The following is a 14370-nucleotide window of genomic DNA, read 5'->3' as shown; positions in this document are numbered from 1 at the left end:
GAAGGGAGGGCGGGGGGGGGGGGGGGGGGGGAGACAGAAATCTTTAACAAATACATAAATAATAATAAAAGTTGTTCTCTGACCTTCACATGCATATTCCCCACACACTAACAGTAAACAAGAAAATAAACAAAGAAATACAAAATTCTGTCTATCCATGACCTTTATCAGTCCATTTGGCATAGAGGATTCCTAGAATAAAGGAACGGCTAGACTCCTCCCACCGTCGTGAGCAGGAAGATATAAGTCAGGATGTTCTGATGTTCTCCTAGCAGTGAGGTTATTGCCCTTTTAATTTAATCCTTCATTTGCCCTGGTGAGGACAAAGCACACTTCATTTCATGCAAAAGGCCTCCTTAATGGACAGGTCTGAGAAAACTCTCTAATGGAGGGGTTGTACACTAGATCACTTTGCCACCAGCTGCAAAATCTATACGTATCCTCAGAGCCTCCAAGGAGCCTCAGCTGCAGCCAAGGGGCTGTTGGCAAGGAGCGGGATGGAGGAGGCGTGGGAATGGGGTTTCTCACAAGCCTTCTTCAGCAGGTGGGAAAAAAACAGAGTGGATACCGGAAGAAAGCTCCCAGGGACAGCATCTTTCCTTTTGTGTGCAGCCTCTGGATCCCAGCCACCTGTGTCCTCATCAGAATCCAGGAAGAACCCCTGGGAATCTAACTATATCAAGATAAAAGCCTGGGCACCCCCACCAGCCATCACCCTGTGTCACCGTCACCACCGAGCACCTGAAATGGGGCTGGTCTAATGGGTGAGCCCAGGAGTAAAGCGTACACCATGTTTTAAGATCGTGGGGAAAGTGAATAATTATCTCATATGTCATTTGATGGTAGTTATACATATTGAATTGAGCTATATTATAACTACGCTAACTTAGAGAGAAAGAACAGAAGAACAGGTCTGAATAGAAGAATTGACAGGGGAGTCATATCAGGAAGGACAGCTTGCAGTCACAACGTGTGTGTGTGTGTGTGTGTGTGTGTGTGTGTGTATGTGTTTGTGTGTGTATCTGTGTGCGGTGGGGAGCATGAGTGCGGGAGTTACAGTAGGCAGCATGGCAGGGCCTTGCAGGAGAGGGAGCCTCCTCCCTTCAAGTTCCAAAGAACAGTTTCCTTAGGAGAGACATTTGCTGTGTTTAGCGTGACAGGAATCCCGAAGGAAAGAACCTTCGAATCCGTTAACAAAGTGACCTTTCTGAGCCCTGGGTTTCTAGGGAACGGTGGGAAGTACCCCCTTGTCACTCAGCCTGTATTCTGGGAGGCAGGTACTGGTTCAGTCCTGGACAGCGGAGGGGATGGGAGGGGCTGGGCTGCATCGCTGCAGGTTCCTGCCGGTTCTTTGTCCTAAGGGACGGACTGCAGGGCTGTGTGACCTGATTTCTGCGATGGAGGAGAGATAGAGGGTCTGTGATCTAACAATGATTAACGCCACCTGACTTCATGAAAACACTGAGAAACACATATGCCAGCATTGGTCTCCAGTTGCACAGGGCAATACTGTAATGGACAAGCGTGGTTGAAACAACATACAATTTGGTGCTGATCAAGTTTCTTTTAAAAGGACCCAATGAAGAAGCAAAGGTAGCAGCTTCTGGATGCACCCCCTTTTACACGGTCTGTGGGGTGCTATCACTTCCTGAAAGGTCACTCGCCCACCAGAGCAGGCGGCTCTGGCAGACCTTGCTCCCCACTGTCGTCGTCCACACACCCACCCCCCCACCCCCGCCTTGCTAAAAACCATTAGATCCATTCCTAAAGCTAGCCACCAAGTTGTAGTCCCTTATTTGGCCACTTAATTCTCCTAAAAGGCTGACTACCAAAGCTCAGCAATCAAAAACCCCATTTGATTCACCTGATGGACATGCCCAGATAAAATTAAGCGCCTCACCCTAACACGGGGTTTCCCCCTTTACCTTTATAAGCTGCCATTTGCCTATGGGCTATGCCTGTCTCCTCTCTCTCCAGGACAAACACCCCTTTCCCCTTTCTCTTGCCCCCTTCCTCTTCTCCCTGTCCCCTCCTTTACCATCGCATCCTAGCCCATTCTAACACAGACCTCCCTTCTCGTCCTCTTAAACATGGCATCCTAGCCCATTCTAACACAGACCTCCCTTCTCGTCCTCTTAAACATGGCATCCTAGCCCATTCTAACACAGACCTCCCTTCTCGTCCTCTTAAACATGGCATCCTAGCCCATTCTAACACAGACCTCCCTTCTCGTCCTCTTAAACATGGCATCCTAGCCCATTCTAACACAGACCTCCCTTCTCGTCCTCTTAAACATGGCATCCTAGCCCATTCTAACACAGACCTCCCTTCTCGTCCTCTTAAACATCCCACCTGCGTGGTCATTAGCTGCCATTTTCTGCCAGTGTTGCTACAGCCTGACTGCCCTGTTTCAGCGTGCTCTTCTCTAGAGGGCGGGGTTGGCAGCCGGGCACCTGTGCCCTTGGTAAACCTTCCTGTTTTCCTCCAGGCTGGTCCAGGCAGCTGCAGGGCAAGTTCAGCCTCAGCAAAGCAAAACAAGGCACCCTTTCCAGGAAAGGCTAAGAGGCTTCACCTGGGGTTGCTGGGACCAAAAGACCCAGTTCCAAGAGGGAAGGATTTTAAGTGGGAGCAAGGAGCTCTCAGCCTTCTCAGACTAGATGGGGAGGCAACAGTCTCCCCAGTCCCTGTCTGCACCGAAAATCCCTGAGACTTGATTTTCCCTTGAAAAGGAAAACGTCTTTGTGGCAAGCTCGGCTGTCTTAGGAAGGACGTCACTGTCTGGTTTGGGGGTGTACCTTTTGTGCTCGTGTTCAAAATAGCAGGATGGCTTTGCATCATCTTGAAAGGGAATGCTGCCAGCTCTGCCTGGCCTGGGCCGGGTGGCTTCACATGCAGCCTCTCACGTGACCTAGCCCTGCCTGTGCCACCCGCTCTCCGGCTTTCACTGTCGCTCAGGAAGCACAGGAGCTCAACGAGGTTGAGAGTTTGTCCCAAATCACAAAGAGCCACACTCACAGAGCCCTGGCTCGACCTTAGAAGTGCAGTACATCCCGGTGCTGACCCCGCTGCCCACCTGACAGGCTTGGCCGGCAGGCTCGGCCGGCAGGCTCCTGCCCCAAAGCTGGTGTGCACAGCAGCAGCTTAGGGAACTTACGCTGAGGGGTACGTTCTGGCTTGTGTCCTCTGGGTCAAAGGCCTCCACCTGGTAGATGAATCCAGGATTTGTTCTTTCTGTTACATAGAGGTTTAAACCTGTTCCAAGTCAAAGGGAATAAGAGTGTCTCATCAGATAGGGAACTCCAACCCCAGGCCTCCCAGACACTGTAACTAAAGGGAACCAACAAGGCATCTCGGGACAGAGATCAGCCAAGATAAGACCCAGGGAGAGGCGGCCTGAGCCAAGCTGTTGGAGATTACACAATGCTAGGTGTCACACCTTCAGTAACTCCTCCACTGGGAGGTGACCCGGACTGTTGTTAGCGGGAAAGAGGACCAAGATGAGAGGGAAGCTGGGAGTCACTCTAGTGCCTCCAGTGTGATTGATAGTTACATTCAGATCCATCTTTTTATGTTAAAGTGAACCTGTGAAACACACGTGGACACCAGCAGAAGGCAACAGATATGAAGACAAGGGTGGGGTAGGGGTGAGGACACAGAGGAGGGTGGGGTAGGGGTGAGGACACAGAGAAGGGTGGAGTAGAGGTGAGGACACAGAAGGGTGGGGGTTAGGACACAGAAGGGTGGGTTGGCAGGTAAAGAGTTTGGTTTGAGAGGATTGCTAAGATCAGAAGCCCTTCAGATGCCAAGAGACATTGGGTAAACAGATGAGGTCTGCGCTGTGAGTTCAGGGAGAGCCCAGGAGAAACAATGGACCTGGGTTCTCATTGTTCCGAGAGCTCACTACACACAGCCAACACCTTGCGGTGATCTGATGGGAAATGCCCTATTTCCATCTTCTTTATTTTTATTGTTATTAGGTTTTTGATCGGTGTCTGTGTGTGCCGTGTGTTTGTGAGCTCGCCATAGCGTGTGTGTGAAGATCAGGAACAGCTCTGCTGATCAGCTCTCCTTCCAGTTCGAGGTCTGTGCTGCATATGGAAACAGGCTGCCGGGACTGCATAATGAGAGGCTCTCCCTGCTCAGCCAAACCATCACCCCTTGTCCTTTTATCTGTGATGTTGGCGATTGAACTCACGGCGTGATGCGTGTGATGGAAGCGTTCTACCGCCAAGCTATGTCCCCAGATTTCCATCCTTGGCATCCCCACTGTCTCCCAGGCAGGCCCAGGGCATATCGTGCCCAGAGAGTCCATGATGTACAAGAAGACAGCTGAGCCATGGCTGCAGAAAGGTGGCAAACTGTGGTGGGCTGAGCCCAGGATCAGCTAAAAGGTTTCATTTTGAGGTGCCTGCATTCAGCATTCTTCCCAGGACTCAGAGAGAGAGAGAGAGAGAGAGACAGAGAGAGAGAGAGAGAGAGACAGAGAGAGAGAGAGAGACAGAGACAGAGAGAGAGACAGAGAGAGAGACAGAGAGAGAGAGAGAGACAGAGAGAGAGAGAGAGAAGCACAGACACAAGGCTCTAAAAGCTGCTGGATGTCGTGACTGTGTGTGCTGGGGAAGAAATTTCATTTTTCCCTGCTTGTTAGGCAGCTGCCTTTTCTGAGGAAACCGCTGCTTGCTCTGCTTGACTCTGTCCCTCAGGGTCCTCTCTGATGCCACTGTCTGGTATGTCTCACCTTGCGCCAAGTTGCCAAGAAACTGAGGCGGTTCGTTCACATCTGTCACCTGGACGGTCAGGACCTGCAAGTCTGTGACACCCACATCATCCTTCACATAAATCTGCAAATCGAAAACTTTGGGTCCTGTTTCGAAGTCTAGTTGTTCCTTCCCACTGGTGACAACCTGGAACAGAATATGAGACTCTCAGCATGAAAACGAAAAGCCTGCATTATATGCGAGGGGCTCTGACTAGGAAGGGAGCCACCTGCTCCTAGTGACCATCCTCACTTTCAGAGGGGGCCTCTCCTCTGACAGGGCAGCCTTAGTCCTTCCGACATAAGCCCCAGAAGGCACTCCTGTAGGTGATGCTGCTTTTCTTAGGAAAGAAAACTTTTCTGGAGACATTCTGGAGCAATTAACTGGAGATGGAAAACCTCGGAATTTTAAAACCTACCACACTTAGCACTAGACCCCAAGACAGGCCCCTAGCTACCCTGGACACAACTCCTACAAGCTCAGGGGCATCGCTGTAGTTTAATTGTCCCCTAAAATGTCCCCGTTGGAAAGGAATGACTGGTGTTGCATCACGCTGGTGTGAGCTAACGGGTTAGAGACGGTGGGTGGTGAACATTCTCAATGCTTTATCACAAAAGTGGGTTACAGAGCCAAGCTGCTTTTCCTGTTTAACCACCCCACTCTCTCCCTTATCCCCTCACCATGGTGTGTTGACCACGCTCTTCTGCAGCTAGATGGCCCTGGTCTTGACTTTGGACTCCCGGTCTCCAGAACAGGAAAAAATCACTTTCTTTTCTTTATAAGTTACCCAGTCTGCGGCATGCTGCTATAGGAGTAGATGTCAGAATAAGCTGACTTCCAAGATTAATCTGTCTTTCCTGTCCTCTCCACCTCCATCTTCCCTCCCCCTCTCCTCTCTGTCCCCATCTCTCTCCTTTCGTTCACATTAATGGGGATTGAACCCAGAACCTCACACACACTAGGCTACTCCTGTACCAGCGCACTCTAACCCTAGCTGAAGGACGGTCTTTCTTCCAGAGCTTTGGCAGCTGATACCAGGACAATTGCATCCTGTGATGAAAGTACTCGGCTCTGGTCCTTGGCTCTGCTGAACTTCGGTGTGCCTCAGGGGAGTCGCTTTCCCTTCTGCTTTTGTTTCCATGTGATTATAACTCAGGGAGCCATCCCTGTGCTAGGCGAGCAGCTGACACTTTGTAGCAGAGGTGAGGACCAGGAGGGAGAGGACTTTGTTGAAGGCTGTCTCTGTTTAGAGAGGGCTGCATGGAGGAGGTGGCGCGTATCAGGTTTGACCTTGTGAGATCTAGACCGGTTATAAGAAGAGGTGGTAGCCACAGGTGTGTACGTGGAAGACAGGACGGGTGAGGGTAGAAAGGGAAGAGGTCGTCTGGCGTCTCCAGAGAGCCCGTCTGTGTATAGTTAATCAGAGCTGGGCCGTCTGTTCTGTCTGTTCTGTCTACGGATGAGGAGGCAGAATAGCACCACCATAAGCAGGGACTGTGAGCCCAATCGACCAACTTCAAAGCTCAGTTTCCTGTTAAGTGGTTTTCCATGCCTCAGTTTCCCCATCTGTGACATGAAGATAACACCTGCTTCACAAGGCCACTGAGAAGCTTGAGTGGGCTGATTTGGGGGTTGTGATCAACACCATCCGGCAGTAAGAACCTTGTGCAAAGGTTGACTTGACCCCTGGGTAGCAGAAACTGGTGGGGAGCACAACACCCCGCTGGCCTGTAGACAGTCCAGTCCTCCTCCTTTATCCACCAGCTTCCTGCTCAGCCTGGCGCCTTCTCTGAATCCTGTTAGATGGACCTTTTCCTTCCACATCACCTACTGCCGCTTCCCTCTCCTTGGGAACTAGCTGGGGCACTCCGCAGGAAGCAAGTACCCATCTCAGAACCAAGGGGTTGTGTGGCTACTAACACAAATGGAAAAACTGTCTGGTCTCACCAGCATTTACAAATGTTTATGGATCCACCTCTTGCTGAGCTGTTTTTGGTATTTCACTTGTCACGGCAGCTGTAGGTTGGTGAACATCGCTTCACGCTCCACTTCATGAATTCAGGGAAGGGAACTGGGCAGGAGTGGGGAGCTTCAGTTGGGCTGCAGAATTCTGGAGTGAAACAGTAAGTTTGACTCTGTGTATGTGGGCATTGGCTTCATCCTGAACGAAGCTGAGCAGAGTTTAGGGTCCATAGCGCTCGGAACAGTTAACAGGAAAAGAGCAGCGTCAGACTATGGCCTGGGAGGCTAGAGGGGCAGGCACGGTCTCCACAGGACCTTGGAGAGCTCCTTGGCTGCTGCTGCTCAGCCCTACCTGTGATTCTTCCCCTGCCTGGGTGGCTCAGAGCTGTCCTTAGAGTCACTTGTCAAGGAGAATGGTGGGGGGAGGGGGCATGACTAGCCCTTTAAGGTTGAGGAGACTCTCCGCTTGGCAGTAGTGGGTTCTAATCGTGAATTAATAGCTCAATAAATATGTGGTTTTTGTTTTATTAAATAAGACGACCTGGTCTCCAGTCACAACTCAGGTACATATTAGCTGTGCAAGCTAGGGCCAAGCACTCAGCCTCTCTGTGCTTCATTTTCCTCATCTGTGGATGGAGACAATGTTAAAGCTACAACCACGGTACCTTGATGACTTCAAGAGCAGGAGTGTGTGAGTCAACTTCAGTGGCATCCTAAAGATGTCTTCAGGTTGGCTCTCCCTAGGGGGAAGTGAGAACTTTGGGAAAGACTCAAATGGCAGACTAGACAACAGAGCAACCGTGGCATGCCCCTCAAGTCTGTGAGCAAACACGCACATTGCGGGTCTAGACACAGAGACTTCTGCTTACACGTGGGTGCGTGTCTTTCATATTAGAAATACTTGTTCTTTCAGAATGTCCCCTAAAAAGTCACAGTGTCACAGCAGAGTAGACTCCCTAGGTTCAAGGTCACCAGAACCCAAAATGTCAAGATTCACCTCCTCCCTTCTGAAGAAAAGGGTCAGCCCGTGCACACTACCACCCACTAAAACATGAGGTCAGAACATGTTCCTTTGGGACTGCTGAAGAAGGGAAGGAAAGGCCAAGGCCTGTCGGGGCATCTAGCACAGCCAGTCTGGAGTTCCTTGGCAGAAGAGAACCGAGAGCAGTGGTGGAGGAAAGGGTTTCTGGAATTGCTTTGCAGACGGGAAGCAAGAGCCAGAGGCTGCTCACCTCGAAGTCGGTCCCCGATAGTCTGTTCACCCTGAAGGCCTCAGTGAAGGGGCTTGGGTTGGCGACCATCGGAAATCCTGGCATCACAGGTGACAACGACACTGATAAATTCACAGAAAACTCATGCACCAAAGTCGCAGGTGGCGCATTCTCTGCCACGGTCCTAGTGGCGGGCAGGTGGATCAGGTGCAGGGCCTCCCCTGCAGGTTTAAACAGAGACAAGGAGACATAAACACACAGCTGTTGGCTTCCATTTCATGGCAACAAAGGGGACTGGTCATCCCCGAGACCCAATGCTTTCCAGGCACTGCAAAGCGAAAATGTGAAGTCTTCTGGGAGCCAAGGAGACAGCCAGACCAAGCAGCCATGAAATCCGCTGCCGCGGGGGAACAAAGGCTCCGGTTCTCCCTCCTCCCTCCCAGCCTCATGAAGAGCCAGGAAAGGAAACACTTCAAGGTCTTAGCGTGATGATGACATCACCCTCTCTCTTGCAGGCCTTAGCACGGTGATCACGCCTTCTTCTTGCAGTGGCCCAGAAGATTCGGGAACTTTGTTTTCCCTCTTGGGGCAATGTTGGATTTATGAGGTCATGTGAGAACTGAGTGTAGGAACTGACTAGAGACTCCAGAATCACGGGGGATTTGTCCTCAGCCGTTACCAATGTCAAGGGCAATGGATGGTTTGTTGCTGGAGGCTGTTCAGGGACTTCCTGTGGATGATCAGTCAGTGTGATTAATACTGATTTCAGAGGAGAAAATGAGAGAGTCAGGAGGGCACATGGATCACTTTGGACTTCATCAGAGATATGGAATTTTATCATTTAAGGGGGCGTGTACTTCACACAGGAAAGACTGGGGACATTCTAAGGTCCCCATGATACTGTGCCAGACTTGACCACTTCAGAGGCCGTATTCTCTCATGTTTTTATAATCTTGCTAACTATAGTGAGCTGGGGCGGTGTGATGGTTTGCATAGGAATGGCCCTCATAGACTCGTATTGGAATGCTTGGCCCATAGGGAGTGGCACTATTAGGAGGTGTGGCCTTGTTGGAGGAAGTGTGTCACGTGGAGGTGGGCTTTGTGGTCTCAGATATGCTCAAGCTAGGCCTAGTGTGGCAGTCTACTTCCTGTAAGAGGTGCCCTGTCCTTCTGGTGACCTCTTCTCAGGATAAGGTCACGTGCCAAGATCATGCAAATGAAATAAAAAGCTTGGAAGCATTCACAGGAGATACCGACAATAAAGGTAGCCATGGTACAATGTCAGTGCCCCATTCCCCAGATCCCCTGCCAACAGAGAAGTAGTCACCATGGTAGCAATTGCAATAATCCAGTGGCCAGGGTCTGCGTGCTGAAGTGGTACATTAGTGAGATGCAGTGCTCAGAGTATTAACCCTCATCCCTCAGGTCCCTCAAGTAAGGCTGATGGATGTCCCATGGCACCCATCTCAACGTGATGTGCCCAGAGGTGGCCAGCCAAGCTGTAGCAAAAAGGTCAGAGGCTCAAAGCTAACCCTTCTCCCCAAGACACCTCATTTCCATCCTGAGGCTGGCCTTCCAGAAGGTTCTTTTGGAGTCTGGTGAGCAGGAAAGAGGCTTTAATGGACTTTGACTTTCACATGTGTCTTAATAAGAATCAAATTAGATTTGCTGGCATCTAACACATGGGCAAAGAAGAGGCAGGTGAAGATGGATTGGCAGATACAGAGCCGGCTGCAGCATCTTGACACATGAAATGCTTGTTGCCTATGAATCACAGCCTTTCCAAGAATGGGCTTCTGGAGCCTCCTCCTGAAATCTAGTGTTGAGACAGTTAAAGCCTTCTTCACTTCAATTACTGACAGGAAGCTGACCACCCTGGGCCCCCAACACCATGTGGTAGTGCACGACCTGTTTCTCTAAAGTATAGCTCTGATTCTGAGACTCAGTCTGCCCTCACCTGAAACTATCAGCAAATACTCCTTCAGGGACAGTAAGATGGGATCCATGGGTAAAGATGCCGGCCATGCAGGCCTGACGTCCTGAGCTCAATCCCCAGAACCCACGCCGAGGTGGGAGGTGAGACCTGGCATGTGGAGGTCAGAGGACCACTTTGCAGAGTTAGCTCTCTAGTGTCCTGAGCATTCTGGGACACACCCCCACCACATGTGCACGAATGACAAACACACAAGCAAGCTGTCCATCTTCTTCTCCATCAGTCACAGAGGGCGGGGGGGCGGGGGGAGGAAACTGCTCTGTGGAACAGAGACCTGAAACAGGAAACCTTTGGCTTCACTCCTGCGTTACCCTGTGACTGAACTGAACCCCACTCTTCTGTGAGACTCCAGTGTCAACTCTGTTGTGGCGCTGGGGCTACCCAAATGGCTGCTATTCACCCCCAAGAGCCTAATGACAAGATCTACAATTCTACAGTTTGTTTCAGGGGGGAAATGCTATAGAGCAAAACCACAAAGGAGACGCATCACACTGAAGGCTGCCTCTTTTCCAGCAGAGATTTGAACCCAGCTGACGAGATCAGGGAACTTTCTCAAGACCCCCATGATTGCCTCTGTCTGGTGCTCATGGAAAAACTTCGGTGCAGCAGCCTGGTGCCGTTTCATGTTCACATCAGACTCTGGACTCCAAGGAAGTCCCTTACTCCCCAGCACCCTGCTGTGCTGTGGGGTAGCACAAACGCTAGTGTCCTAGAGGAGGCTTCTAAAAGTATAAACAGCTTCCATACACCTCGGGTTCAAGTACCCTGGGCCCTCTGCTGGGTCCTTCATTTTCTGGCTGGTGAAGAACATGTGGTCCTTGGGTGCTTGTGAAGAGCAAAGACTTTGGTCTCAACTCTTCCCCGTGGATACAGTCAAGCCAAGCGCTTGTCTCATTTCTGCTCTCTGGGGATTTCCTTTGTGAGCCATTGTCAGAATGTCACGTGATCGCTTCCCAAACAGAAACTTTCACTCTCCCTCGTCTTGGTAGGAGAACGGGAGGAGGCTGTGTCAAGCACAGATGTGAGGTAGGCAGAAGATCTGAGCTCCACATTTGCTGACGGTTCACCAGTAAATGTGAAAGACACAGACGCACATGCGGCGGACTCCGAAGAGATGACGAGCAACTCAATTCAGTACACAGTGGATGCCATCGTGATCATGGAGACCCACAGGGCGCTAAGAGATGTGTAAAACCTGACACCGATACGTTGTGGCTGCAGAGACCGGACAGATCCTTAGAGCATGTTGAACACGTGGGCATTGTGCTGAGCCATTGGCACGGACAACACACAGAGGCAAGGGCCGTTCCAGGGTGCAGTGGGAAGAGAGAGGGTCTGTGAAGAACCAGAGCAAAAAGGAGGGACCTGGGGGTGTCAGGGCCTGACAGGGGCCTTGTAGAAACCTAGGACTTGAGACCTAGAAGAGGAGGCTGTTTGGCTTCTTTGAGGCTGCGTTCATATTCCTCTGTGCTGAAGGTGGTGCACAATGTTTGCTTTCACACCCAGAATCCCCCAGGCCTCTGCAGTTCTGGGGTGACCCAGAGTCTCAGACTCAGACAAAAAGATGAAACATAAATAGACCACATCATAGAAGTCCATCAAAAAGCTAGGACTTGGCCGAGGTGGGAAACAAGTGTTTGGTGTGTAGTCTGTTAGGCCAGAGAGATTTCCGTAGGCAATCCCAAGGACCCAAGTTCTCGCAAACGGTGTGACCTGTTTATCCTACACACCTGCTGATAGCATTCCAAGTGACAGGATTCGAACAGAAGCTGCTCTTCGAATCCCACGTAAGCTCACTCCTCCCTAGTGACAATAAATGTCACCACCTCTCAACACAAACAGTATAGCTCAGAAACTCTGGGGAACCTTCAAATGTTTACCTCAAGTAAGCACCTGGACCGTTCATGGCCTACTTTAACTCTGTAGGTCTGCCCTCCACAGGCTAAAGCCTCAGGGGGAAGCAGGCTCAATATGAGGAAGCCCAGTTATTATTTTTTTTATTAGCAGATAAAAGAAGAAAACCAAATGTTCATTTTTATGGATCTTGGAAAAGCATTTTGATTTAAAAATCCATTTTGATTTAGAACTAATAATCCAGATAAAACCATCTCCTAAATGGAGAAAACATTTCTGCCTGACACCAAAAGCCAGCTAGCATCCTGCCTTGGGGTGCAGAAGCAGGAGCGAGCACTCTTCTCATTAGCTGTAAATGGTCAGCAAGGACAGGCTGGCAGTTCAGTAAGAAAAAGAAATGGCACGTGGAACCATTGGAGCAGAGGGCTCCCCATGTTCGCTGACTTTGCTCCCGCAAGTGCATTCGAATCCACGGGGAAACCGTTAGACAGATGGTGAGACAAAGCACTAACCAGCATCCGTACGTTGTAGGACAGTCAGCTAAAAGAGAAGATTTTATTTACAAATGTAAAGAAAGAAGAAAAATAGCTACCCACAAATACTGAGGTCTGAATGTAAATACCCACATAAAGGAAGCTAACCTACCCGTGAGGGAAGCAAAGGAATATTTGAGCAGATCTCAGAACTCTGGTTAGGGGACGCAGGCACAAATCGTCACACCGTCCCAGGTCCTTCTCTCACTGTTTCACGTATGTAACTCATCAAAGTTGCAAATTATCCCTAAGTTAACGTGAGTGAATTCCATTTATCATGTATCTATTACTTCTCAGAATATAATATTTAATTTAAAAGTCTCAATTTCAATAATCCAAACTGAAAGTATTCTTTAAAAATGATACAAAACTCTGTGAGAGTTTGAAGCTAGCCTGGTCTACAAGAGCTAGTTCCCGGACAGGCACCAAAGCTACAGAGAAACCTTGTCTCAAAAAAATCATACACACACACACACACACACACACACACACACACACACACACATATGTTCCGCGGAGCTTGGAGGGATGCCTTAGGGGTTGGGAGCACTTGCTGCTCTCCTGGGGGACCTGGGTTCAATTCCCAGCACCCACATGGCAGCTCATGGCTGTCTGTAGCTCCAGTTCCAGGGGACCTGACACCCTCACACAATACCAACACACATAAAAATAAATACATCTTTAAAAAATAATAACCCAAGATTCTTGAAGCTCTTGAATGGGGAACACAGAATATAGGAAGTGTCAGGTAGAGTCTTGGGCCTATCAAGACTGGCCTTTGCTCCTGGGGGGACAGTTGCCCCTCCATATCTGTTTCCGGGAAAGATGACTTGCCAAGTCAATGCCTTGAAGGAAAACTGTCACAAAAACTGACTTGATGTCCAGACACAGCTGGGCTCTGAGAAGCCCTTCCCCACCTTAGTTCTCAGAAAGACTCCTTGCCCAGGCCAGTCACAACAGAGTGAGGCTTGGACAAGCCTGGGTTCTGCTGTGGTTCTCTAAGTGCACCCCAGGGTGCAGGCCACCCCAAACCAGCTGCTGCTAAGTGCATCCACTCCAGGACCCCTGGCCCCAGGGTGCAGGCCACCCCAAGCCAGCTGCCTCCAAGTGCATCCACTCCAGGACCCCCGGCCCCCAGGGTGCAGGCCACCCTAAACCAGCTACCTCTAAGCACATCTGCTCCAGGACTCCTGGCCCCAAGTTGCTGGCCACCCCAAAGTGGCTGCCTGTCACTCCTCACAGCTGAGAAACCCTCACAGGAGTGCAGCCTCACAGTGGCCTAGTCCTCTTTGAGGGCATCCTCACGAAATGGTGTCCAGCAACGCAAGCAGGCCAGGCAAGGCTTCAGAGTGCACAGAGCTCCTACCTGAGGTGACTCCCAGGACAGCAAGAACAATAACTGCCCCCCGCATACTGGATGGGTCCCTGTGTGTGTGTGGCTGTCCAGGATCTTCATCCAGCATTCTAACCCACATCTATTCCAGACACCACAATCTTCCTTCCCCTCATGACTTGGTTGCCAGGCAGAGAGTCAAACAGGCCTTGGTGGTAACTAAAGGAGACGCTAAACACTGTCGTCTGTTTGTTCTTTGATGACCTACGTGTGTGGTAAACTGCTGTCCCACAGGCCAGCTAGCTAGCCTAAGGTCTGTCCCCAAAGTCCTCATCCCGATGTCTCCACAGAGAGCTCAAGAGAAGTCAGAAGAGCAAAAGGGACACGTTGAGATGGTGGCTGCATGTCCCTGTCATGAACACGGTGGTCTCAACCTCCCTGTGACCAACCAGGCCTGCTGTCATTTGCCCAATCGGAGCTGCACATGAGGGGTCTCTACTGACTGGATTGAGATGAGTAGGACTCAGACCTGGAACTCCCTGAGACTCAGACAGTCGCTAAGAGCTGGGACCCAGTATCTCCGTGAAGCGAGGTGGCCCTTGACACCGGTTAGTTACTTTGCCTGTTGCTATAACAAAAACCTGGCACAAGCGGCTCAAGGCAGGACAGGCTGGTCTTGTCTCACAGGTGGAGGGAATGGACTTCTGGGGAAGGCGGGCTTAGGAGC

The 14370-nt window shown here is 50.5% G+C and overlaps 1 protein-coding gene across 4 annotated transcripts in view; it reads right to left on the bottom strand.

Moving 5' to 3' along the window:
- Positions 1–13809, bottom strand: part of Cdhr3 (cadherin related family member 3) — a 58478-nt gene extending 44669 nt beyond the window's left edge. For all 4 annotated transcript variants that reach the window (XR_007588779.1, XR_007588780.1, XM_050122333.1 and 1 more), the window contains exons 1-4: positions 13677–13809; positions 7952–8151; positions 4739–4904; positions 3155–3252 (exon numbers count right to left, since the gene is read on the bottom strand). Coding sequence is in view for 2 of the 4 variants with exons in the window: in XM_050122333.1 (XP_049978290.1) it covers positions 3155–3252; positions 4739–4904; positions 7952–8151; positions 13677–13785 (573 nt within the window). In the remaining 2 variants the exon portion in view is untranslated. The remainder of the gene's footprint in view (positions 1–3154; positions 3253–4738; positions 4905–7951; positions 8152–13676) is intronic.
- Between the last annotated feature and the right edge of the window lie 561 nt (positions 13810–14370).

This window comes from Alexandromys fortis, unplaced genomic scaffold (genome assembly GCF_014885135.2).
Source record: "Alexandromys fortis isolate MF-2015 unplaced genomic scaffold, M_Fortis_MF-2015_v1.1 scaffold_201, whole genome shotgun sequence".
NCBI classification, from domain to species: Eukaryota; Metazoa; Chordata; class Mammalia; order Rodentia; family Cricetidae; genus Alexandromys; species Alexandromys fortis.
The sequence above is the reverse complement of the archived record's forward strand: the minus strand, read 5'-3'. Positions and strand labels throughout refer to the sequence as shown.